The 27,383-nt window shown below is 45.2% G+C and overlaps 1 protein-coding gene across 1 annotated transcript in view; it reads right to left on the bottom strand.

Annotated features, from left to right (window-relative positions):
- Positions 1-2,771: 2,771 nt before the first annotated feature.
- The window catches only part of ANKRD27 (ankyrin repeat domain 27), a 59,701-nt gene continuing 35,089 nt past the window's right edge, over positions 2,772-27,383 (bottom strand). Inside the window, exons 17-29 of the mRNA XM_052655374.1 lie at positions 26,565-26,657; positions 24,580-24,777; positions 22,690-22,749; positions 22,486-22,605; positions 21,342-21,386; positions 18,789-18,911; positions 10,505-10,702; positions 9,705-9,824; positions 8,635-8,796; positions 6,986-7,097; positions 5,617-5,695; positions 5,357-5,429; positions 2,772-4,093 (exon numbers count right to left, since the gene is read on the bottom strand). Of these exons, the coding sequence (XP_052511334.1) occupies positions 3,863-4,093; positions 5,357-5,429; positions 5,617-5,695; positions 6,986-7,097; positions 8,635-8,796; positions 9,705-9,824; positions 10,505-10,702; positions 18,789-18,911; positions 21,342-21,386; positions 22,486-22,605; positions 22,690-22,749; positions 24,580-24,777; positions 26,565-26,657 (1,614 nt within the window). The 3' untranslated portion in view covers positions 2,772-3,862. The remainder of the gene's footprint in view (positions 4,094-5,356; positions 5,430-5,616; positions 5,696-6,985; positions 7,098-8,634; positions 8,797-9,704; positions 9,825-10,504; positions 10,703-18,788; positions 18,912-21,341; positions 21,387-22,485; positions 22,606-22,689; positions 22,750-24,579; positions 24,778-26,564; positions 26,658-27,383) is intronic.

Below are 27,383 nucleotides of genomic sequence, written 5' to 3' on the forward strand. Positions count from 1 at the left end.
TTATGCAAAATAGAACAATTTGGACAAAGTTGTTTTTCTACCATAGAGAAATGAGCAGAAGATCTGCATTTTTAAATTTTTGTCCTTTCCTGTCAGAAGCTTCTGAACATGTGTAGCAGCATGAATATATCCTTCATACTTGTGACATTAGTGTTAAATGGGAACATGACCTTAGCAGAAATAGGAGCTGCTCCAACATCTTAAGTGAGAAGAAAATAGCAGCGTCTGTAACATCATAGGTGTTGAGATTCATGGATTAAGCTGAGTCAGTTTTAGTATTTCCAAGGCATACGTTCTGAAAGCAGATAAGACCTTTTTCTTCCTGGAGATAGTCCTTACATTTAATGTAGGAAAATTCCTAACTTTGGTTTCATTTATAATCTGCTTTTCAAAGCAGTAACTCATCTAACAAATATTACCTGTACCACCTCTGTAACTGGAGGATACGTCAATTAGAAAAAAATTGGCAAAATAACTGAGACATACTGGTAATAATATTTAAACACTAGTAAACATGTTTTTAAGAGAAATTATTTCTAATGATTCAAGTCCAGTTGAGACAGTTTAGCAGTTCACCATTGTGGTAGAAATGTTCTGGGTCTTCACTGATAGGGTTGCAGGTAACTTAAAGCGAGTGTCATCTTTTGTCCTTTATTCCCACCAGGTTATGAAAAACTGTGCTCGAAACTTTGAATCATAAGCTTAACTCTCAAGTGAGCTGTTTGGTGTAACTTTTGTCTTAGTCCTGGGGGACCCAGCTCCAGAGGAAGTGCATAACATTTAATGAGCTCAGTAGGATTAATAGCAGGAAAGGTGATGGAAAATGTGATTTATCATTCCAGTCTCTAGCTAGAGATACATACACTGCTGATATATTTCTAAATTATACTTGAGATTTTACTCTATTTCAGACTTAAAATTTAGTGACGTGAGTGTTAGAATACATATCTAGTATTCCTGAGTAAACAAATAAATGAGTAGAGCCATTAAGGACATCAGGAAGAGTTCAGAGGAACAGTAAATCACCAAAATAAAATCTGATCAAGGATTTTGAAAACATAATCCCAGTTAACAGGTAAATTTTACATAGAGACACTGGAAGGAGACTAGACAGCTCTGAGCAAGTTTGCTACATGCTTTGTCTTACACCACTGTTATGGCAGCTGTTGAGGTGAATGTGTTGAGGGACCAAACTTCCCCTAATTCAGAGACACTCGAGAATGGAAAGTGACTGAGGACAGAAATTCTTCATGACGTTGGCGGGGGTGGAATATGTTTCCATCTAGGGGGTGGGGGCTGGTTATTCTCACCTTTCTGATTTAACTGACGATATTCTGAATTCAAAACATTCTCATACAAAATAGGAATTTTGGCATTACCAATTTCTAAATTGTCAAATTTAGTTTTGAGAAAGTACTTAGAAACACGTGTTTTTTAAAATACTTGAGGTAATCACTTCAGATTGCTCACCCTGCTGATTACCAGAATAGCTCAAGAGGAAACTTCTCCCCCACGATTGAGAGTCCCATTCATGGTATTTCTATCTCCAGGAGAAGGGTGCACCCAGCTGGAAGCAGGTGACACGGCCTTGACCCCAGCTCTGACCGTGCAAGCAAATTAGCCCCCTTATTTCCGTAAACTTCCTCACTTGACATTCCTACCAGCCAGGGCAGTTTTTAGAATTAGGGAGGGTATACGTGAAAGTGTGGCTTTTTCAGTATTTCTTTTGTTTGTTTGTTTTTAATCACAGTATGGTTGCTTTACAGTGTTGTGTTAGTTTCTGCTATACAACACAGTGGACCAACTGCATGTAGACACACACCTCTTCCCTCGTGAGGCGCTCTCGAGGCCATCGCAGAGCACTGCGCTGAGCTCCGTGTGCTACCGCAGCTCCCCACTCGACGTGGATATTTTACACACAGCGGTGCGTATGCCAGCACTGCTCTCAGTTAGTGCCACCCTGGCCTTTTGGCTAAGATCAAGTGGTGGCTCAGACGGAAAGCGTCTGTCTACAATGTGGGAGACCTGGGTTCGATCCCTGGGTCGGGAACTTCCCTGGAGAAGGAAACAGCAACCCACTCCAGTACTCTTGCCTAGAAAGTCCCATGGATGGAGGAGCCTGGTGTCCATGGGGTCGCAAAGAGTTGGACACGACTGAGCGACTTCACTTTTCACTGCCCCGTGCCAGGCCCACGAGTCCATTCTTTTACACCTGCGTCCCTATTCCTGCCCTGCAGATAGGTTCATGGTAAGTTTTCAAAACTGTTGTACCACCCCCAAAATTAGGTGTTTCTAATGTATGTGTTTGCATCTTGGATAGGACTGTGCTAATAAACTGCACAGTGTCAGTCTCTTACCGGGATGCTAGAAAAGCACAGGAGCTTAGCCCAATAGGGTGGTTTTGTTTAAAAGTGGGGGAGAGGAGGAAGAATAGAACAAACTTCCAAAGCAGCCGTGCTTATTTGCTGTTTGGGCTACGTAGCTGTATTATATTCAGTTTGTTCTGATGCTAAAAGAAATGAAAATACCTTTGCAGGGGCACTAGGCACTGTGCTTACTGGACTAGGTCAGCAGCCCTGGATAATCTGCTCCAAATGAGCCAGTTCACACGTTTCAGTCACACTTCTATCTCTAGCTGAAAAATAAAATGTGTATCTATCCAGTGGGAGAAGATGATTCCACACACCAAGCACATGTTGATAGCAGAAAGGCTGAGAAACATATCACCACAGGAGAACAAACTGAAAAAAGTACTACAACACATTCAAGAATCATAAAGTTTACTGTTTCTTTCCCATCATTTGGCACATATCCAAGGCACATTAGAAAATTAAAAATCATAAATTACTTTATAGAAAAATAATCAGCCCCTCCCTTCTGTACATACACAAGTATTTCCAAGAACGTGCACAAAACCATTTCCCTATTACAAAGTTATTTGAAAATGTACTCAGGACAAACCCGTGTTTGCAGCTTTAGACTAATTAGTAACATAAAAAAATAAGAAGTATAATCTATAGAAATTTATAAAAAGGAATAAATGGCAATAAATCCTAACATAAAGTTACTTTGACCTGGTTTGTGCTGTAAGTTTTGAATCTGAATCAAAAGACTAAGAGAAGATGTGCCAAGTCTACTCTGTTCAGTAACCATCCACCCGGTGTGACGTTTAGGGGGGCTCTTAACAGAAAGGGATGTCTCTAGAGACACTGCTACAGGTGTATAAGTGCAGTGGTCAATTATCTGTACTTTGTTGGAAGAAAAAAGTATACCCAGCTTTCCGCATATACATAGTGTAGAACATGTCATATGTGTCCTTTAAACTAAAATGAGCAATCAAAATGGCATTTAGGCATCTTTGGGTTCAAGTGTTGCTTAAAAGGGACATTTTCAGCTCTGTTTTCTTTATTCAAATGCCATATTTCTGCCCAGCCTCCACAGTACAGTGAAACCTAAATTGCTTTTCTTCGGCTTATCCCAGAGGGAGGAGTTCTTTTAGACTGTGGTTTGCTAGTTCATACACATCACAGAGGTTTAGCACCTTTCAGTAGAAGGAGGTCAGAATCTGGTGATGAAACCTCTCACTGTAACCCAGGAACCCAAATAGGCAGGAAGTGTCTTAAAGATCTAGACACCACTGGAATTTTTGTCCATCCCTTTTCAAGTGTATCCATTACCTCTGAAGAGGAAAGAGCTAGTGGTGACCTTCTGTTGTATTCTTTCTGTCAGCCACAGAAAAGCTTTCAGGACCTTTCTGCTTTTCTCTCAAGCCAAACAAATTTAGTGCGAAGCTGTATTCATGCGCAGCATCTTCTTGTTGAGGACTTGCTTCTTGGCAGTAGATAATTCCTCCTTATTACTGTTAAGACTGGGAAATGCTAGCCTCTTGGGGAGTGGTCAGGTTGCCAGCAGTCTCTGGGCCCTTGGGTACAACTGTATCGTCGACTGTGTGTCTACGGAGCATCCTCCTGTTTCTGGGAGCAGTTTGCCTTGGTCCAGGCCTCTCCAGCTGATCGTTTCCTTTGTCAGCAGCCTCAGACCTGCCCTGGTCTGGCAGGTTATTGTGCTTCTGTGTGACTCTTTGTCTCCCTGGCTAAAGAAAAGATATGATTCAAACACTTCACATTTGCACTGTACTTGAAAACAACCACCAGAGTAACAGCTACCCTCGAGCGCTTCTTGAGGTGTCATCAATGTGCTAAGTACTTTGCAGGCATAATTTCAACTCTTAACATCCCTGCAGTGAAAGTGTGACCTGTGCGTACTCCACATGTCGGGCACAGTGTAAACACGTTCACGTGTTTTCACATTTAGTCTTGGCAGCTCTAACTAATGTGTACTGTGGTCATCCCCACTGCGCATACAGCTGAGGAAATAGGATCAGCAAAGTTAGGCAATCTGCCTGAAGTCCCCCAGCTAGCAAGGGAAAGCTAGCACTTGAACCCAGGCATATCTCAAAGTCTGCAGGTTTTCCACCCAGAAGCAGGCCTATTAATAAAGCCAGGGAAGATTAACTATGAAATCAAGATCAGTCATATTAACAAAAATCACTTTAATTTGCTAAAAGATTTAGAATGGTAGTATATTTGTTCCAGCAAGCCTATGCCAGACATACTATAAATTCTGTTTCTCAAATAAGGCACGTATGATATTGACGAGCACCAATAAGGAAAGCCATGTTTCAGCAATGCCCTACTGTATAGCACAGGGAAATATATTCAGTATCCTGTAATAAACTACAATGGAAAAGAATCTGAAAAAGAATATATAGATATTATATGTATATGTGAAAAACTGAATCACTTTGCTGTACACTAGAAACTAACAATAATGTAAATCAATTATAATTTAATAAAAAAAGAAAAGCCATGTTTTCTGAGAAGAGCCACCTAATAGCACCCAGAAAGGAAAGCAGGCTTCTTTTATAATGAGTATTAAATAGTGCTGTAGGAAGATGGCCACAAACAAAACTGACTATATCAGCAACATTATACCATACTCGCAAGGTTTTTAACTATCTATATACAGATGTGTTTTCTTCCTTCCATTAGTGATTAACATGTTAGTGAATTAGCTCACACAGTAAAATCTCAGATAGTTCACCTAGTATGCATGTTATGAACTGCGGGATCTTTTCCATGTGTCTCAACTGTCTGCCACTTTTCCCTCACTTTCCTTTCTCAGCTCAGAAATACATTATTAAATATAACAATATTTAATCTTGCCACCAAACTCATTTTTGTAATTCTTTACCAGTGACAGGACTACTGAAATAAGAGATGTGTTTTCCAAGGATTAGTTTTGAAAAATCTAGGATTTAAAAAATAATGGTATAAGCCAGTGTTTAATAACTCACCTCATGCAAAGTATCTTTAGTAAGATTAGGGACACTTCTGTCTCGTGCCATAATCTCCTTTGGAGTCCTTGCCCTGAAACCCAAAACAAACTAAAGTCAGTGTTTGGGATAGTGGTGCAAAATATTCTGGTTGGCCACGAGGTGGCAGCATTTGATGGGTGAAGATTTATTTATACTCATTAAAGCTGCAAATAACCTGCTTGAGTTGTAAGTAAAATTAAGGTCAAAAGCACAGAAATCAACTTGAATTTTATACTCACTTAAATGGACCAACTGAGTGGACAAAGTAAAACTGTCTTGTAAAAGGTTCATCTGGTAGATCATACATTTTTGAATTCCCTGTAGATAAAAGGATAACATCTGAAAACTTTCACGGGTAGTTTAACAATTGTTTAACAGTTGTATAGCACAGACTCAAACTTTCAACATTTCTTTAAGTTTAACAACATTTAGGAAATTAAGGATTTAATTTGCTTACAGAAACATGTTAGTAGATACCTATGTATTACTGTGTGACCCCGCATGAAACAAAAATAAACCCTTAATACACTGATACTCCCCAGGCACAACCAATTACGGTGAGACAGCCTCAGGATTATCCAGATATGTGAATAGATTTATTCACATTATTACACTTCAAACTACAACAATAAGTTTTTAAAAAGTTGAACAAGGACCCCATCTATAACAACTTTTTTATTAAAATAATACTTCAGCCCCACCCTTGTTTGGCAGCTGCTGTTCTAATTACTATTAACCTCTATACACCTGCAAATTAAAAAAGAAATCTTTTCTTAACATTTAAACTTCTTATATTTGTGTGTAGCCGATTAACAGTGTTGTGGTAGTTTCAGGTGAACAGCCAAGGGACTCAGCTATGTATATAGATGTATCCATTCTCCCCCAGACTCCCCTCCCACCCAAGCTGCTATGTAACACTGAGCAGAGTTCCCTATGCTATAGCTGCTATGTAACACTGAGCAGAGTTTCCTATGCTATACCGTAGGTCCTTGTTGGGTATCCATTTTAAACACCCCAGTGTGAACCTGTCCATCCCTTCCTCCCATCCTTCCCCTCTGCCAGCAACCATAAGTTCCTTCTGAGTCTCTTTCTGTTTTGCAAGTGCATTTGTATCCTTTCTGTTTAGATTCCGCATATAAGGGATGTCATACGATACTTCTCCTGACTCAGGATGACAATCTCCAGGTCTATCCATGTTGCTGCAAACAGCACTACTTCATTTTTAAAAAAAATATCTAAAGGTAGCATTTATCCCAGATGTCCAGGAAATGCTTAGAAAAAGGCTTGGAATTTAGAACTCGAGATATGAACGGACCTACCAGAGGCAGGGCCTCCTCCAAAGCTGGCAAGGGGGGGCCTGACCTTCAGGGTAAGGCATACAAGCATCCTCCTCACCTCCTTAGGAAGCGCTGCCATTGACCAGAAAGCCAGTATCCAAAAAAGTCGATGAAACAGGCTATAACATACATTTCTTTGGTGCCTATAATCCCACCCCCAGTCATGATTATAATTACGTTTTACATTTATAGTTGGGTGAAAATTGGCAACCACTCATGAATTTCCAAATAAACCCAAGCTGAGAATTCCAGAAAGAATGTGAGTTCTTACATTTTTTCCTGATCTTAACAGTGATGTACTCGCTGTGGTCTGTTTCACCAGTGTTGTCTAATGTGGCCACACAGCTAGGTACAACTTGAAGCAGTTCCATTATTTTTGAATTCTATAAGTTGAAAAGGAAAAGGTAACGGTGACGGGTTTTTTTAAAATTCTTTCTTAGGAGGTTATTGCCTGTTTTTAATCTAAGTGTCAGTGCTGGTGCGGCTGGGCAGAAAAGCTAAGAAAGAAGCCACTACAGATGAAACTTGGAGGCCGCAAAGTGGTGGAGCACAGCCCCGCATCTGGAGGCTGGCTCTGCCCGTGTTTCACTGCTCTGTGCAGCTGAGTTGATGAGAACAGGATCTATTACTGGAGAGTTACTGTGAGGTTACTGAGCGCCCAACACATGGAAGTACTCAATGAAAGATAACTCCTCATCATCTGAGGAAGTGCTAAACTGAATGTTTAAAACATGTCAATTCTGTTATGAAATACAACTGAAAATTAGAAATGAATATACTGCAAACTACACTGAATATACTAAATAAATATACTCAGCCTATCAGCAATGTGATGCAATATACTAAGTAAATAAACTCAGCCTATACTTTGGCCACCTGATGCACAGACAACTCATGGAAAAGACCCTGATGCTGGGAAAGGCTGAATGCAAAGAGGGCAGCAGAGGATGAGATGGTTCGATGGCATCGCCGATTCCATGGACTTGGGTGAACTCTGGGAGATGGTGAGTTGACGCTGGGACTGCAGCAGGCCCGGCATGCTGTAGTCCGTGGGGTCGCAGAGAGTTGGACACGACTTAGCGAATGAACAACAACATGAGTAGGTTGGGTTATGGTGACTTAAAAGTGTCAGTGGTGCAGTTCAATAGCCTACCGGTTGTCTACCTGAGTAGGAAACTGTATAAAGATTCAATGTGAACAGAGGACCAGTGAGGAGGTGCCCCTTCCCCAGGAGGAGCAGACTGTTCCCTCACCATTTCCCACAGTGCACGTCCGCCCCTCACAGAACTCAAGGTGTGCTCACGGACTGCACACACTTTCTCCCTTGCGCTGCTAAGACCGTGATGGGTTCCCGGGGCAGGAAGGGCGAGACCAGCACACTCATCCTGTCTCATCCTGCTTCTTCCCTGCAAGCACCTGACTGCTGGACTGCGGGCCAGGCCAGGGCACCAAGGCCTGCAGTGGGTGAGAGGCACCTCTACTCGGACCTTTGAAAACTACCCCTGGGGACTTCCCTGGCTGTCCAGTGGTTAAGACTTTGTGCTTCCAAGCAGGAGGCATGGGGTTGATCCCTGGTTGAGGAACCCCTGGGGAGTTCCCTGGCTGTCCAGTGGTTAAGACTTTGTGCTTCCAATGCAGGAGGCATGGGGTTGATCCCTAGTTGAGGAACTGAGATCCCACATGTGGCATGCAGCATGGCAAAGAAAAAAACTACCGCTGGCTCCGCAGCAGGCCACCTCTGACCAGATGACCAAGGATCAGGGGTGTAGCCACACTGGCAGACTCTGGCATGCTAACTCAGCCCAGCTCGGTGAGTCAGAGGTCTGGCTACTGTTCTGTCAGATCTGGCTTCAAAGTGGGGGATCCACAAGAGCTGTAAGGGAGCTTGGGATGCCCTCAACAAGGAAGTGCTCCACCTACCTGTTCAGCACAGTCGATCGCTGTGCACTGCCTCTTATTCAGGACCTGAACCGATGCTCCGTGAAGCAGTAGCAGCTCCACCACGAAGACGTGCCTTTCTATAACAGCCTCATGCAGCGCTGTGTTGCCCTTGTTGTTGGAAGCGTTGATGGAGGCTCCATGCTAGAAAGAAAAACAGTACAGTCGAGAGCAATGCTAAAAATGGCCCACACTGAATTGATGTGGTAGCCATATGCATGTACACTATAACCTTCAACTTTTCTCTATGTCTGAGATTTGTCTTAAAATGTTAGGGGTAAAAGTAATACTGAGGAAAAAAGATTTATGTACAAAGATGCTCATGACAGCATTTATCACTCAATAGCAGGTGAAAAAATAGAAGTCATCTAAATGTATTAAGCAGAAAGAGTTAAAAAAAAAGAAAACCACAGTACATCCATAATTATGCAACCATTAAAAAAATTCAGATTTTTAATAAACGGTTTTCTATGTCAAACAAGATAGAGGACCTCCCTGGTAGTCCAGGGATTAAGACTGTGCTTCCGCTGCAGGGGCTCAGGTTTGATCTCTGGTCCAGGAAGTTCCACATGTCACACAGTGCAATAAACAAAAACCAGGATAGAAAACAATACTGATCTAAACTATGCACATTTTCAAAAAGTCACCCAAACTAGTTACCCTTGAGTAACAGCGTTATGGAAAAGCTGGGTTTTCCCCTACTTTTAAAAATTCTTCCTTCTACAGTCAACACATACAACCTTCATCAAGAGAGGGAAAAAAAGCAGCAGTGAAAAAAAGGACATTCAGCTCACATTTCAGGTAATGATTCAACTGACCTGGTAAGTGAGGCAAGACCCCAACCTCCAGGAAAAGCAGTGTCTCAGTCCTTAACCCTGCATCTCTGATGCAGCACTGACTCCAAAGCCACTGATTCCAGAGCTCCTCTCCCAGGGCCCGCTTATATCATGAGCCCTGCCGCCTCCCCAGGGTGCTGCCAGGGGCTCCCTGCATGCCAACCCATGTCAGCAGCTCCTGGGCCGGGGTGGGGGCAGGGGTGGCGGGTGCCTTACCTGCAGCAGCAGCGCCGCGACTTCATGGTGGCCTCTGGAACAGGCATGAATGAGGGGTGTGTTTCCACTTATGTCCTTTTTATTGGGTTTTGCATTCGACTCTAATAGACACTTCACCACCTAGCCCAGAGAAGAAAAATTTAACATTTGCAGGGAGAGATCCTCTAACTTGATATTCTTTTGGCTTTTCTGTAGGTTCATCCAGGGAGCTCTTTAGACACATGTCTGACCCTCAGGAGAAAGCAGACCAGCTCGAGCACGAAGGGGTTAACCTGGGCTGAGGGTCTCCTGCAGGCCAGGCATGTGCCAGGTACCAGTGCTTGTCATTGATTCACTGTATGTCCTCTGGAGAGCTGCAATAACTACTCTAGTTTTACATATTAGGAAGTTGATGCTAGGCATTACCTGAAACATGATCCCTGTCTTTAATAAGCTTACAGTAGAACTAATAAGGGAAGATGAAAAATATAGATATTAAACTGTCTGGCACAAGACAGGAGCTGTGGGAACACAGAGGTGGTCAGACACAGTTCAGCCCTCAATGACCAAAGCCCAAGAATAAGAGAGGCAGTTCCCAGCGGGGGTGAGAATCAGGACCGGCTCTGGTTGGCTCCACCCCCAAAAGCACCAGGGCTGTGTGTTCTGTTACTGAGCGGCCCTGCCCTGTGCGTCTCAGAATCTCAGGGCTGGGAGGAAGGACACAGGCCCGTCCTTTCAAACAGGCACCTTCCCCCTCTGCTGTATCTTCATGAGGTGAGGTTCTAACCCTGTCCACACTGCCCGAGAGTCAGCACTGATACCTGGAAGTGGCCCTGCTGGCAGGCCAGGTGGAGTGGGACAGCCTGGCTGGCGTCTCGGGCCCCCACGCTGGCACCGTGCTTCACAAGGAGGAGGATGAGGTCCGCCCGACCGTGCAGGGCAGCAACGTGCAGCGGGGAGGAGCCGTCCTGGTTGGTCACATTCACACCAAGCCCACTGGCGGGAATCTTTGCCAGCTTCTAGTTAAGTGCAGAGGTGGAAACAACTGTTGTTAGTTTTTAAGAAAACTGGCTAAAGGAATTGAAGCCACCTGTCCCAGCAGCCCCTCTGTAAAATCTGGAATCACAGCGGGATCCTGAATCGGGTTGCCTGTAAGTGAATTAATACTTTAGAAAGGTCTGATATATCAAAGTGTAACTTCGATTTTCAAGAAAGCAAGCCCCCTACAATGATACCATATTATGCCATGGCAGTTCAATGGGGAAAGCAAATCCTGTCTTGACAGATGGTGCTGGAACAAGTGGATATCCATATAGGCAGAAACTGCCCATCAACCCTAACCTCACACTCAACACACACTAAAGTACATCGCAGACCTAAATGTAAAAGCTACAGCTATTAAACTTGAAGTGAACACAAAGGAAAATCTCTGCTACACTGGGATGGGCAAAGAATAGCTAAGACACAAAAAGCAAAAGAAAAGTTTGATAAACTGGACGATAAAAATATTTAATACTTGCTCTTTGCATAAGGCAAGTAAGAAAATGAAAAGGCAGGTCACAGACGGGGAAAAAAATGTTTGCAATATGTATATCTGACAAAGGACTTGTACCAACCAGAAATTCAAAACAGAACAAGCTTGCTTACAACTCAGCAAGAGTACTGGAGTGGGGTGCCACTGCCTTCTCCTCAGTAAGACAATCCAACTTAAAAAAAAAAAGTATAAGATTTGCAAAAGGCTTCACAAAAGACAGTTGAGCTTGGTCAGCGAGCACCTAAGGGGCTCCCCTGCTGGTCCAGTAGCTGGGACTCCATGCTCCCGATGCAGCGGACCCAGGTTCAGTACCTGGTAGGGGAACAAGATCCCACATGCCCCAACTAAGAGGTCACACGCCGCAACTAAGACCCAGCACAGCCAAATAAATAGTAAAAAATGAGCACATAAAAGAACATCTTTAGTTATCAGGGAAATGCAAATCAAACCAGGAATCACAAAACTAAAGGGTCACAAAACACATGAGTGACAGCAGAGGGAACATGTGGTCCAGCCAACTTCAAAGGGGCAGGAGGGAATATCTGGGGTGATAGAGACAGTCTATTATCTTGCCTGCGCTGGTGGTTAAGCATTCGTTTGTCAAACCTCAGAAAGCTGTTGGCTATTTATCTCTCAAGCTGAAGCTCCCCTTCATGTTTATCATGGAACTTCTTTATTATTCACAATAGTTTTAAAACCAATCATGCAGATACAAGGAAAATCAATCACTAAATTAATAGGGCAAACAAAACAAACCAAGAGAACTAAAAACAAACATTGTGATGCTGAATCAAGTGTTTGATAGTGGAATGAATATGTCAATGGTTTCTGTGACTGATCACGGATTAAAACGGGTTATCTAGTTCACTTCTTGATGATGAAAAATATTATCTCTTTAAAAAACTATGCTGTACTTAAAGGGTGAATTTTACCGTATGTAAGTTATACTTCAAAAATCACAAACAAGTGAAGAAGTAGAATGGGAAAAACATGATGAAACACCACCGCACACTTAACCAGAAGCGCTAAAGTTAAAAAGTCAAAATACCAAGTGTTGACCAGGATATAGGTCAACTAGAACTCTCACACCTGCTGGTGGGGAATGAAAAATGCTATAATCACTCTGGAAAACTGGCCATCTCTTATGAAGTTAACATATACCTCCTGTGTCAGTTCAGTTCAGTCGCTCAGTCGTGTCCGACTCTTTGCGACCCCATGAATCGCAGCACGCCAGGGCCCGCTGTCCATCACCAACTCCCGGAGTCCACCCAAACCCATGTCCATTGAGTCGGAGATGCCATCCAACCATCTCATCCTGTCGTCCCCTTCTCCTCCTGCCTTCAGTCTTTCCCAGCATCAGAGTCTTTTCAAATAAGTCAGCTCTCCGCATCATGTGGCCAAAGTATTGGAGTTTGAGCTTCAACATCAGTCCCTCCAGTGAACACCCAGGACTGATCTCCTTTAGGATGGACTGGTTGGATCTCCTTGCAAGAGTCTTCTCCAACACCACAGTTCAAAAGCATCAATTCTTCTGTGCTCAGCTTTCTTTATAGTCCAACTCTCACATCCATACATGACTACTAGAAAAACCATAGCCTCGACTAGACAGACCTTTGTTGACTAAGTAATTTCTCTGCTTTTTAATATGCTGTCTAGGTTGGTCATAACTTTCCTTCGAAGGAGCAAGTGTCTTTTAATTTCCTGGTTGCAATCACCATCCGCAGTGATTTTGGAGCCCAGAAAAATAAAGTCTGACACTGTTTCAACATCTATTTGCCATGAAGTGATGGGACCGGATGCCATGATCTTATTTTCTGAATGTTAAGCTTTAAGCCAACTTTTTCACGCTCTTTTACTTTCATCAAGAGGCTTTTTAGTTCCTCTTCACTTTCTACCATAAGGGTGGTGTCATCTGCATATCTGAGGTTATTGATATTTCTCCCGGCAATCTTGATTCCAGCTTGTGCTTCTTCTAGCCCAGTGTTTCTCATGATGTACTCTGCATAGAAATTAAATAAGCAGGGTGACAATATACCGCCTTGACGTACTCCTTTTCCTATTTGGAACCAGTCTGTTCCATGTCCAGTTCTAACGGTTGCTTCCTGACCTGTATACAGATTTCTCAAGAGGCAGGTCAGGTGGTCTGGTATTCTCATTCTTTCAGAATTTTCCAGTTTATTGTGATCCACACAGTCAAAAGCTTTGGCCTAGTCAATAAAGCAGAAATAGATGTTTTTCTGGAACGCTGTTGCTTTTTCCATGATCCAGTGGGTGTTGGCAATTTGATCTCTGGTTCCTCTGCCTTTTCTAAAACTAGCTTGAACGTCTGGAAGTTCACAGTTCATATATTGCTGAAGCCTGGCTTGGAGAATTTTAAGCATTACTTTACTATCATGTGAAATGAGTGCAACTGTGTGGTAGTTTGAGCATTCTTTGGCATTACCTTTCTTTGGGATTGGAATGAAAACTGACCTTTTCCAGTCCTGTGTAACACATCAATTATACTCATGGGTAATTACGCAAGTAAACATATGTTTACACAAAGACCTGTACACACAAATGTTCTCGGTCAGTTTATTCACAAAGCCCAAAGCAGGAGACAACTAAATGCCCTGATCCCAGGTTGTTTCGAGTAATCAACAGTTTATTCTCTACCACGGAGCAGGCCCCTGACGCACTTCATTTAGCCAGTTAATCTATTGAAGGACACATGGGTTGTTTCTGGTTTGGGGATATGGCAAATAAAGTTGCTGATGAACCTATTAGCAGAAATAAAGACACAGACGTAGAGAACAAAGGTATGGAACACCAAGAGGGCAAGGCGAGGGACGAATTGGGAGATTGGGATTGACATATATGCAGGATTGATACTATGGATAACACCGATAACTAGTGAGAAATGGCTGTGTAGCACGGGGAACTCGACTCAGTGGTGACCTAAATGGGAAGGAGATGCAAAAGAGGGGGTACAGTATACATAGAGCTGATTCACTTTGTACAGGAGAAAGTAACGCAACATTGTAAAGCAGCTATACTCCAATAAAAAAAATTTTTTAAGTTGCTGTGTACATTTGTTTACAGGTTTTTGTGAGAACATGTTTCCATTCGACTAAGATCAATTGCCATTAGTGGATCTTCCATTCCACTAAGATCAATAAGGAAAGCAACTGCTGAATCATATTGTAATTACAGGGTAATTCTATGGTTAGTTTTATGCGGAACAACAAGACACATGTTTTTCCAAAGTGGCTTTTACATTCCCAGCAGCAATGGATGAGTAAACCAATTTCCCCGCACCCTCACCGACATTTGGTGTTGTCACTTTTCACTAATTTTTATTTTAGCCATTCTGATAGGTGTGTAGCGCTATCTCATGGTGGTTATAATTTGCATTTCCCTGAAGGGTGAGGACCTTTAACATCCTTTCACATGCTTATTTGCCATCTTTAAATGTTCTTCGGTAAAATGTACGTTCATTTTCTATGCCCATTTTCTCACCGGATTGTTTTTACTATTGAGTTGTGGAAGTCCTTTATGTAGTCTAGATTCTGGCCCTTTGTCAGATACGTGGTTTGCAGACATTTTCTTTCAAGTCAGTAATTTGCCTGTAGATTCTTTGCATGGGTTTCCACAGGGCAAGTTTCTAAATGAGAAGTCCAACTATACTACAAAGCCACAGTCATCAAGACAGTATGGTACTGGCACAAAGACAGAAATATAGATCAATGGAACAAAATAGAAAGCCCAGAGATAAATCCACGCACCTATGGACACCTAATCTTTGACAAAGGAGGCAAGAATATACAATGGAGAAAAGATAATCTCTTTAACAAGTGGTACTGGGAAAACTGGTCAACCACTTGTAAAAGAATGAAACTAGAACACTTTCTAACACCGCACACGAAAATAAACGCAAAATGGATTAAAGATCTAAATGTAAGACCAGAAACTATAAAATACCTAGAGAACATAGGCAAAACACTCTCTGACATAAATCACAGCAGGATCTGCTATGACCCACATCCCAGAGTAATGGAAATAAAAGAAAAAATAAAGAAATGGAACCTAATTAAACTTTGCACAATGAAGGAAACTATAAGCAAGGTGAAAAGACAGCCTTCAGAATGGGAGAAAATAATAGCAAATGAAGCAACTGACAAAGAATTAATCTAAAAAATATACAAGCAGCTCCTGCAGCTCAATTCCAGAAAAATAAATGACCCAATCAAAAAATGGGCCAAAGAACTAAACAAACGTTTCTTCAAAGAAGACATATAGATGGCTGCTGCTGCTGCTGCTGCTGCTGCTGCTGCTGCTGCTGCTGCTGCTGCTGCTGCTGCTGCTAAGTCATTTTGGTCGTGTCTGACTCTGTGCGACCCCATAGATGGCAGCCCACCAGGCTTCCCCGTCCCTGGCTAACAAACACATGAAAAGATGCTCAACATCACTCATTATCAGAGAAATGCAAATCAAAACCACAATGAGGTACCATCTCATGCTGGTCAGAATGGCTGCTATCCAAAAGTCTACAAACAATAAATGCTGGAGAGGGTGTGGAGAAAAGGGAACCCTCCTACACTGTTGGTGGGAATGCAAACTAGTACAGCTGCTATGGAGAACAGTGTGGAGATTCCTTAAAAAACTGGAAATAGAACTGCCATATGACCCAGCAATCCCATTGCTGGGCATACACACCAAGGAAACCAGAATTGAAAGAGACACGTGTACCCCAATGTTCATCACAGCACTATTTATAATAGCCAGGACATGGAAGCAACCTAGATGTCCATCAGCAGACGAATGGATAAGAAAGCTTTGGTATATATACACAATGGAGTATTACTCAGCCATTAAAAAGAATATATTTGAATCAGTTCTAATGAGGTAGATGAAACTGGAGCCTATTATACAGAGTGAAGTAAAGTCAGAAAGAAAAACACCAATACAGTATATTAATGCATATATATGGCATTTAGAAAGATGGTAATGATGACCCTATATGCGAGACAGGAAAAGAGACACAGAAGTAAAGAACAGTCCTCTGGACTCTGTGGGAGAAAGTGAGGGTGGGATGATTTGAGAGAATTGCATTGATACATGTATATTATCATATGTGAAATAGATCGCCAGTCCAGGTTCGATGCATGAGACAGAGTGCTCAGGGCTGCTGCACTGGGATGACCCTGAGGGATGGGGTGGGGAGGGAGGTGGGAGGGGGGTTCAGGATGGGAACACATGTGCACCCATGGCTGATTCATGTCAATGTATGGCAAAAACCACTACAATATTGTAACTAGCCTCCAATTAAAATAAATAAGTTAATTTAAAAAATAAATGAGAAGTCCAATTTATCCATTTGTCCTTTATGGATCATGCTGTGGGTGTCCAGTCTAAGAACTCTCTGCTTAAATGCTGGATTCCAAAGATTTCCTCCTGTTTTTCTTTTTTTTTCTAAAAGTTTTATAATTTTACATTTTATGGTTAAGTCTGTGATCCACTTTGCATCAGTTTTTGTACAGGGTGTGAGTTTAGGTTGAGATTCTTTTTTTTTTCTGAACACATCCATTTGCTCCAGCACTGTTTGTTGAAGAGGCTGTCCTGTCCCCACCAACTTCCTGTTGGACCTCCGCAGCTCTATGTGTGTGGGTCTGTTTCTGAGCGCTCTGATCTGTCTGATCTGTGCGTCTGTCCCTCACCAGGGCCACACTGTTTTGATTACTGTATCTACACAGTCAGCCTTACTATTGGGTAGAGTGATCCTAATCTGTTCTTCTTTGCCAGGATTGTTGTTAAGTATTCTGGGACCTGCACCTTTCCATATAAATTTTAAAATTAGCTTGTCTATGTCTACAAAAGCTTTGTTAGGATTTTGATAGGAATTGCATTAAAACTGTAGATCAGTCTGGGGAGAAATAACTTCTTTCCTATGCTGAGGCTTCATGAGTCTGTTTATCTCTCTAAGTATTTAGGCATTCTTTGATTGATTTTTTTCATCAACATTTTGTGATTTCCAGCACACAGAACCTATCCATGTCCTGTTAAATGTTTACCTAAGTAGTTCATTGTTTTTGAGCAGCTGTAAATGATGCTGTATACATAGTATGTGCTCGCGTGCTAGCTGTCTAACGCAAGGTCCCATGTTAAGAAAATTAATTTGACTCTACAAAACAGATACAGAACAAGATAATACTACCTTATTAAAAAAAAAGCTTCACCATGGGTGTCTCTAACCTAAGAAACTTTGCAGGAGGGTGCACACTGGGATGTGTGACTTTTGCTCTGTCCCCATGCTGCTGGATATTTAAGTCCAAAAAACTGAAAACTGACCTCTCCTACGTGGGCTGCTTAAAAATCAAAGGGATTAAAAAAGGCAGATGCTGTTTCAAAGGATGTGAAGTAGCACCTCGGGCCCAGCCGATGACTGTATGGCTGGAGGCAGTCACCATATCTCTGCTGTTCTTCTTGTTGTTTACTTTGTTTTTTCCACCTCATAGTTCATTAATTGTAAAAAGGAACTGAATTACACATCACAGTGTCTGCTGAATTTGTCAGATAAACGTACGTTCCTGCTCACTTAAAACCTACTATCTCTTTCTCCTTTGTAATTTCTCAAAAAGACACAAAAGGAAATTGCTTCATGCTGTGATTAAATTAACCCCTCACCCTTTTCCAGCCCAGTGGTGTGTTACAGCTTGCTCAGTAATAAAGAACAAAGTGTTGATGACACGCAACAACCTGGAATTAGGCTGAGTGAGCAAAGCTAGTCCCCAAAGGTTCCATGCTGTATTGATGACATTTATATAACATTTTTGAAATGACAAAAAGATTAGAACTGGGGAACAGATTAGTGGTGACCAGGGGCCAGGGATGGTGGGGTTGGGTGAGGAGGTGTGGTTATTAGAGAGACAACATGAGTGATTTTTCTTGTGATGTGAAAACTGATTTGCACCGTGAGTGTGGTGGTGGATGCACAAACCTTCACATGTGATACAATGAGACAGAACTAAATATATATACATGCACGCAAGCACAAGTAAAACTGGGGAGATCTAAGATGGATGGATTGTATCCATGGCGATACCCTGGTCAGGATATGTACCATGCTTTTGCAAGCTATTACCACTGGGGGAAGTTGGGGGTGGAGAGGGAACAGGGGTCTCTCTGTGCTAGGAGGGGACCCTCCCACAGAGGGTGCACCAACATGAGCAAAGGCAGAGGGCAGCGGATGTTGCCTGCAGCCTCCCCAGGGGACCATGGCCACACGGACACAGCCCCTTGGTGTGTGTCTGTTCATAAGTTCCTGCCTTGTGACTCAGGGGCCCTGAGAACCCCTGGAACACTAAACCCTCATGCGTGGCCCTGTGCCCTGACCTGCGCATTCAGAAAGCAGGCAGCCCAAGCTGATCCTGCATGCGTGTCCACTTTCCTCTACCTTGAGCTGGGTCCCAAGGGACACCTGCAGCCAGCCGCTCGGCCGTTAGCTGGCTGGGAAGGGGACGACTTTCCTAAAGGGAAAAAGAGGAACTGGCCGCCTACACCCACCCCACCTTCCAACAGAAGTGACACCAAACCTTTTGAGCTGGAGCACATTTGGGACACTGGCACAAGGGGTGGCAGAACTCAAGATCCACCACCCCAGCAGCATCCTCTGCTTCCTCCAGGTCCTCCTCCGTCCACTCCAACAGGTAACGCACCTGGTGTCGGGCAGTGAGGAGAAGCGCAGACTTAGAACCCATCCTCAGCTCCTGTTAGACTTAGAACCCATCCTCAGCTCCTGTTAGACTTAGAACCCATCCTCAGCTCCTGTACAAGCTATGGTGTCCTACGTGCACAGACACACACATTAGTGTCCTACACACACACACACACACACACACACACACACACAAATGTTCCCAAATCAGGACCTACATCTCCACCACCACCAAAGTAACTTACACATGATGGTGCTCTTTCCTGAGGACTCCAGGGTCTCCTGTGCTCAGGCCTTCCTAAATCCTTTTAGTGGTGACAGAGAGATGGAGCTACCATTTCTGCAGCTTGCATTAGATTCTTCTCTTCTGTCTTAGAAAGGGGCAGCGTGGTGCTGCTTCAGGGTGACAGCTTTAAAGCCCTGGTCCTAGAGCATCTCGCGAGCACCTCCTCTCATGTTATCTAATTGTCCTCCTTTGACAAGCAGTCTGTCTCATCTTATCAGGGAGCAGACTCACTCCAAGGGGCCAACAACTTGTTCAAGGAAGTGGTGGCCAGAACCTAAACACAGGCTCTCTGACTTCACAAGCATCCCTTCCACGTTAATGCTCTAGCTCACAGGTGAAAGCACTGGAAAGACCCCTAACAGGTCAAATTTATGTTCCAGTAAAGGCCAGTTTCTAGGATATTAAATGTGAGAAAACACAAATACATTTCCAGGCGTGGTTCTGAGCCCTGGGGAAGTCAGCAAATGCCTGTAACGAGTGACAGAGGGCCCCAGGAAGATCCTATGCACCTCCAAACATCGCCCCTCCAGGGCCCCTCCACATTGCTGACAGCAAATATTCCATCCAGGCCGAAGGCCTCACCTGACCCCGGGGCCTCACCTCCCAGGCTGGCTGGGACAGACTGGACTCAGGGCGATTCCTCTTGGCAGTGGTTAGAAGACATACGATGGGGGCAGGGGCTGAGGGCAGTGGTCTCAGGCTGTGGGATGGGGGCTCTGTCATGTGTGTGGGTGGGTATGGGTGGTGACCACCGGGCACCGGGCAACCTGCCTCTGCTCGGCTCCTCCATGAGCAGCCCCACCCACTCGCCCGCCCACAGGATGAAAGCAGATGTGTCGTGCCACAGAAGGGTCGGTCTCCTCTATACTCGTAGGAGCCTGAGAAACTCCTCCTTGGCTTCCCTAAAGAACGCTGACCTCCCCGGGGCTGGTCTCAAGAGGGGAGCAGCTGGCACCAGCCAGATCCACACCCCGGATCCCGCCATGAGAGGAGCTGTGAGTCAGGCTGCGGGTTCACAGGGGGCTCTGGGCAGAGGCTAAGACGCTGACAACTATGTTCTGACTCCATATACCCCCGGAGACTGTGCTACTCAGATCCCAGGAACTTCTGTCCACCACCCCAAACTCCATCATCCTTGAGAAGCACTCTTGAAACATGACTCTTGAAAGCGCTCTTGTAAACCCAATCCACTCAAGGCTCCAAATCTGATAAGGGCTAATCTACTCCTCCTTTTAAAGTGCAAGACAGGGGACTTCCCTGGTGGTCCAGTGGCTCAGACTCCTTCCTCCCAACACAGGGGGCCTCGGTTTAATTCCTGGTCAGGGAACTAGATCCCACAGGCACAACTAAAGATCCCACCTGCTGCATCTAAGACCCGTTGTAGCCGAATATATTTAAAAAAAAAATTTTTTTTTTAAAATTTTAAAAAAATAAAGTGGAAGACAGAACAAATTCCTTTCAGGAAGCCTAAGATAAGCCAGGGGGACTGCCCCTGAGTGTCTCCAGTGATCTCATCATAGCTGTTCCCCATCGCCTGACCGGCAGGGTTAGGACGCACACCTTAGCGCCGTCTCATCTGGACACTTGCTTGTTGTGGGTCCTTTCAGCTCCGAGCCTGGGACTCAGCCTCCTGACCAGGATGCCACACCGCCCACAGCTCCTTGCAAGGCCACACCAACACCCTCTGTGCTCTGTCCTCCCCTTCGCCACCTCTACCCATCCCCTACCCAGTCTGTTCACCTTGCTCCCGGCTAGTGGGGTCCGGCCCTTTTGCCAGCGTCACCACCCTCCTGGAATATGAATGTCTAAAAGGCGGGGCTGGCTCCCTCTGAGGCTTTATCCCACCTGCCACCTGCCTTTATCTGGGATGGGGGTACGTCCCATCCCATCACCATCACTCTTGAAATGCACCCCTTCTGCGTGAACGTGAACAAAGACCCCCACAGCTCCTAACTCACCTGGAGACAAAACACACGGGCACAGCTGCCTCAGCTGAAATTCACTTCTAAAAACTCACCATTTTTATGGAGGTTGTATGTGTTTGGAGATAGGATATGGGAACTCTTGTCTGTACTTCCTGCTCAATTTTGCTATGAACCTAAATCTTTCTAAAAAATAAACTATTAATTAATAAACAAAACTCACCATTTCCAGGTCTCCATCGGCAACAGCTCTTAAAAGTTTTTCTACCTTAATAAAAGGAAAAAGAATGTAAGGGAAAATATAATAATATGGTAAGAATAGAAACAATAAAAATGACATTCTGGGCATTCCCTAGTGGTCCAGTGGTTAGAACTCGGTGTTTCCACTGCTGGGGGCCTGGATTCAATCCCTGGTCTGGAAATTAAGCACCCACAAGCCTCATAGTCAAAAAGAATAAATAAAGGTGAAATTCATCTTCTTATTAGAAAAACAAACAAAAAAAGAGCATTCTGAAGACCTAGTAGCTTTCCTGTCTCCTGATTTCATTCAGTATCTTTGAAACACATCCCCTAAGTTGTTCATACAGGGCACCCTCCATATAAGGCCTCTCAGATGACCTGCCACTCATGTGGCACAGGGGGGCACCAGCCACCTGGAGCCCAAGTGCTTCCTAAGGGCAACCACCCGTCAGACCTGCATCTATTCAGCTCTCGTTATCCACCAGCTAGGATACCATGAGGTTAAAGCTCATGGATCCACTCCCGGCCTGTGTTAGACCCTGGAGCATGTCTCCAGGCTTTTCTTTGCTGTGGTTCTGCATTGAGCTAGGGGTGGTAGGGGTGGAGGGGCCCCGGGGTGGGGTCAGTGAGGGCTCCCCAACCACAGGGGAGGAACTGGGGCACATCCATGCCATGGTCTGCTCTGTGGGCTAGCTCTGGACAAGCTCTAAGGTAAGTTAGACAGGAAAAAAAAACTAACAAACAGGGTATAAGTCAGCTTTTATAAAATGTAGTGCGAGAGGACACGTAACTATCTCCATAACCTCTGCAGGAAGTCGGGAACGACACACCAAGTTAATAAGTGTGCTGACGAAGCGGGAGGGAAGGGCAGAGAGTGTGCTTTGTAAAATAATCTTAAAGCAGTGGGCCTACAGGTGTCTCTACCTGTAGGCTTCTTAGAATACTCCCCTCCCATCACACACACCCACTCCCATACACACACACAGACACTTAAGTACATGTGTCCATGAAGGGCAAGGAGGAGGAGGCTGGGCTTCCCCCAAGGGCACGGCATGGCCCCCGTCAGGCCGGGGCTCACTGGCCCCCAGCACACAGGCCCCCTCCACCCTGCCGTCTGGGGGCCTCACCTCTCTGTAGTCCTTCTTGGGCTCGTCTTGCCTGGAGCTCAGTGACACGGAGGAGAAGCTGGAAGTGGATGAGCCCTGGCTGATGGAGTCCATGGAGCACTGAGGGGCCTGCACAGACACCTACAGCCCAGCGAGATGGGGGGGTGAGGGCCAGACAGAGGCTGGTCGCGAATGGGGCCGATGAGTGCAGCCCTGCCGTCTTACCTCTGAAGACTTCTGCCTCCTCTCGAAGGACAGATGGTGGGCTTCCATGATGGACAGAATCTAGGATGAAGGGGACGCGGATGAGTCCTGAGATGAGTCACCAAAGTCTCATCACCTGTATGGTGCCCCCCACCTCCTTGGGAGGGCACACAGCCCAGCCAGGCCCACAGTGGGCGGAAACCTACTCGGATTCACACTTAGTCCAGCAGGAAGAGCCGGTCTCCCACCAACGGGCTCGGGGGACAAGGCTACCCAGGCACAGAGGAGCCTCAGAGGCTGCCTGGTCCAGCCTGGGCTGGTTGTCCACAGGCCTAAAACATGGCCTTTCCACTGGCACCCAGGGGCCACAAGTGAGGGCAGCTCAGAGCCGAGCAGGATGGCCATCTGCTTCTTCTGTCTGCAGATCTCCCTCTGGAAGGGCCTTTGGGAGAAGCTCCAGGACAGAGGTGCCCTCAGCCCCTCATGGGCATCTCCAGCCAAGGGTGGCCTCACGCAATCCCCCAGTTCTGGCTGCTGCAAAGCTGAGAACCCATGAGGGCATGGGCAGCTGAGCCTGCTCCCCTCCCCTGGGCCAGAAGCAGGGATTTAAACCTCTGAAAACTTGGATCCGAAAACTAGGTCTTACACTGTGCCCTTATCACACACACACTCACAATAATAATAGTAAACAAAGAGGGCAGAGGGGTGGAAACATCTGGAGGTGATGCATCTGTTCACAGCATAGACTGTGGTGCTGGTCTCATGGGCGTGGACTTACCTCCAAACCCATCAAGTTGCATATGCTAAATGTGTACAGCTTTCTATATGGCACGCATACCTCAATGAAATTGAAAGTGAAATCACTCAGTCGTGCCCAACTCTTTGTGACCCTATGGACTATAGCCCACCAGGCTCCTCCATCCATGGGATTTCCCACTGGAGTGGGTTGCCATTTCCTTCTCCAGGGGATCTTCCTGACCCAGGGATCTAACTCAGGTCTCCCGCATTGCAGGCAGACTTTTTACCATCTTGAGGAGCTTTCTGTATGTCACTCATACCTCAATAAAGTGGTTTAAAAACAAAAACTGGTACTCCTAGAAGACAGGAAGGAACTAAAAGAACTCCCTAGATGAGGGCTGGGAATGATCCAGAGGCGAAAGTAGGGCCTGTGCAAAGAGAGACATCTGGAGACCTGCATGGAAACAGAATCACCTGTGCGAGCCACCAGCCAGGCTGATCTGGACATCAGGACCACGGATGGCCAGGGCAGGTGGCCCTATGCTCCCCCGGCTTGTTGGTCAAACGCTTCTCTGTGGGCATCCCTTCAATAGGGTTGCTGCCACAAGGCATACAGGCCTGGCCTCTGGAAGGACCCCCGCATCCCCCACCCACTTGCAAGTGAGCACTGCATGATATGTGGCCCCAAACTACGTGTGTCCAGAAGTTACTGGCAGGAAAGGGTAGTAGTTCACTGACAAATCATTTATGGAGGAAACCATACCCAATGACGTTCAGAGCTGGCCGACTCAGAACAAGGTTTTAGGCGCTGAGGGTGCAGGAATGGGGAACAGAGCTGATGCTGCCGTCCCCACGCCCTGCCCCTGCTCTCCCTGGCCAGAGCCACCGCCCCATCTCCTCTCACTCTATCTGCTCACAAGCCAACAGCCCTCAGAGGCAAACTCTGCACGAGCAGCTCTTGGTAGGACACTAAGAAAAACTCCTACTAAGATGGAAAATAATGTGACTGCATGAACCTCATTAACCACCAGGTGTGGTGCGCAGCACAGCGGGTATGCGTAAGTGCTAGCCTTGGGGACCAATGCACAGTTTGGACGGCACGGCAGAGACCTGATCTGCAGATGGTGATAGATTTTTTAAGTCATACTGCCGCTCTGAGAGGAAAAACGCTACCTTTGAGTTTAACGCACACTTGAGGGGCGTTTCCTTCAGCCTGTTCTGGATCTCCGTGGACGCCCCGTTCTGCAACAAGGTCTCGATGATGCCCTGGTAACCCCAGCGGGCAGCGATGTGCAGGGGGGTGTCTCCTTTCTCGTTACCAATGTCCAGTCTGCAGGTCTGCACGTCAAAGTAGACCAGAGCCTTCACGCACTGCGAACAGAATGGGAGAGGCCCCCGTGAGCTCACATGCCAGGCCCCCGGCAGATCTGCGCACCCTGCAGCCTCAGCCCGAATCCTGACTTGATCCAGGTGCCATCTGCCAAGCAAACATTCAGTAATAAAACATTACACCTCCAGGGTTCCAGGTAACCTGATCAGGACACATCATTTTTATTTTTTAAGAACCCAACTGCCAATCAACTAGAATGGCTGAATAAACTGTCGCATATCATGTGTAGCAAGGAGTTCACAGAGTAGGCCCGACCATCATCCCTTGAGAGGCCAGCCTGCAAGTCTGGCCCTGGACTGGCCAAGTTCCTTGGGAGCTTGGATATGAGGACCATTCTCACAGTGCCCTGACTGATAGATACGATGGACTTACTGGGCCTAAACTGTTTGTCCAATAGTGGTTTATGCTGAACACCTGCTGTTCTTCTGGGAGTCTGGAATTTGAAACATGCTAGGCAGAGACGGTTCACACTACCAGCCTCCAACCAAAATCTTGAGCACTGAGTCCCTAATGAGCTTCTGGTGGAGAACACTGTGCACGTGTTGTTACGCTGCCGGACGAATAAGTGTGTCCTGAGTGACTCCACAGGGAGCGACTCTTGGAAGCCTGTACCTGCTTTCCTCCAGGCTTCATCCTTGGACCTTCCCCTTGGCTGGTTTTGCTCTGTGTCCTTCCACTACAACAAATCAGAGCTGTGAAGCGACTGGATGCTGAGTCCTGTGAGCCTTCCTAGTGAGTCACCGAGCTGCGGAGTGGCCTCAGGGACCCTGACACAATACACGTGACAGATTATTGTGTAACAATTACAGAATGGGCTAGATCTACATTGATTGACCTACAAGATGTCCACAATGTAGTGAGTTAGGAAAATAAGCTGCACAAAAATATGTCAGGGGGACTTCCCTGGTGGTCTAGTGGTTAAGAGTCTGCCTTCCAATGCAGGGGATGCAGGTTCGATCCCTGGTCAGGGAACTAAGATCCCACATCGTATGTATGTCTGTGCTTAGTTGCTCAGTCATGTCTGACTCTTTGCGACCCCATGGACTGTAGCCCACCAGGCTTCTCTCTCCATGGGGTTTCCCAGGCACGAATACTGGAGCGGATTGCCATTTCCTTCTCCAGGGGATCTTTCCGACCCAGGGATAGAATCCATGTCTTCTGTGTCTCCTGCATTCCAGGCAGATTCTTTACTTGCTGAGCCATCCTACATGCCGCAGGGCAACTAAGCCCTCGAACTGCAATAAAAGCCCCCGTACATCACAAAGACCTGATGCAGCCAAATAAGAATAAATTTTTTTTTTATCATGTGTAGAGTATGACTTCATTTTCACTCCTCAACCACTTAGCCCTTTGTCTGTATAAATCTACCTGTATATCACCGTGGAGAGAAGCAAGGGAGAGAGTGGTTAGGAAAAAAAACAAACACACAGTTAAATATTAAGCAAAAATAGAAATGATAAAATTCCTTGATATTACCACTAAAATATAAAATGTAAAGACTGAGTATGAACAAAGGCAAGAAGCAGATGGCAGCAGGGATGATGCACAAGATTTCAGGAGAAGACAATGGGCAGTTATGTTTTAGATTTCTGTTATTTCAATATAGCATCTATAATATGCTTTTAAATTTTTTAATTAAAAAAAAATACACCAAATGTTCCAATAATTGTCAACAGAAAATACAACATGCAACAAACGTGAAATTCACATTTCTCCTCCAGTGAGAAAGGGTAAGGCACCCTCCCCGGGGACAGCAAGGACCACTTACGTCTTCGTGGCCATAGGTGCAGGCCAGGTGCAAGGGGGTGTTACCGTTGTTGTCTTGCACTTCGGCACTGGCTTTGTAGTGCATCAGCAACAGCTTCCAAGGAAGAGGAGAGAGCAGTGAGCGCCAGTGAGCAGGGCAAGGCAGGCCTGGAGCCCTCAGGGAGCACAGCCTGGGGTCTTACAGGGGGTTGTTGCCCAGTCTCCTTTTTCAACCTTATCTACTTACATTACAATTAAAATTAGATCAGCCCTATAATGGAAACCAATCTGAAAAAGAATATATACTATAGGGATTTCCCTGGTGGTCCAGTGGTTGCTGCTACTGCTGCTAAGTTGCGTCAGTCATGTCCAATTCTGTGTGACCCCATAGATGGCAGCCCATCAGGCTTCCCCGTCCCTGGGATTTTCCAGGCAAGAACACTGGAGTGGGTTGCCATTTCCTTCTCCAATGCATGAAAGTGAAAAGTGGTTAAGACAACACATTTCCGCTGAAAGGGGCCTGGGTTCAATCCCTGGTCAAGGAACTAAGATCCTGCATGCCGCAGCCAGAAAATAAAGAAAAAATTACACACACAAAAAAAGTACCTGGCCCTGGGCCTGGTGCTTAATAAGTCAGTGAAGGTTAGCTCCCCACAACCCCAGGGCGCTGAGTCTTGTGTGCAATGTCAGACATATACTGGCCTAAAAAAATTAAAATTAAAAAGGTAAAAAGAAGATTGTACACTGTAAAGACACTACATACACACACATATATATACATAACTGAATCACTTTGCTGTACACCTGCAACTTATGCATTGTAAATCAACTATACTTCAAT

Source organism: Budorcas taxicolor, chromosome 18 (genome assembly GCF_023091745.1).
Source record: "Budorcas taxicolor isolate Tak-1 chromosome 18, Takin1.1, whole genome shotgun sequence".
Taxonomy (NCBI): domain Eukaryota; kingdom Metazoa; phylum Chordata; class Mammalia; order Artiodactyla; family Bovidae; genus Budorcas; species Budorcas taxicolor.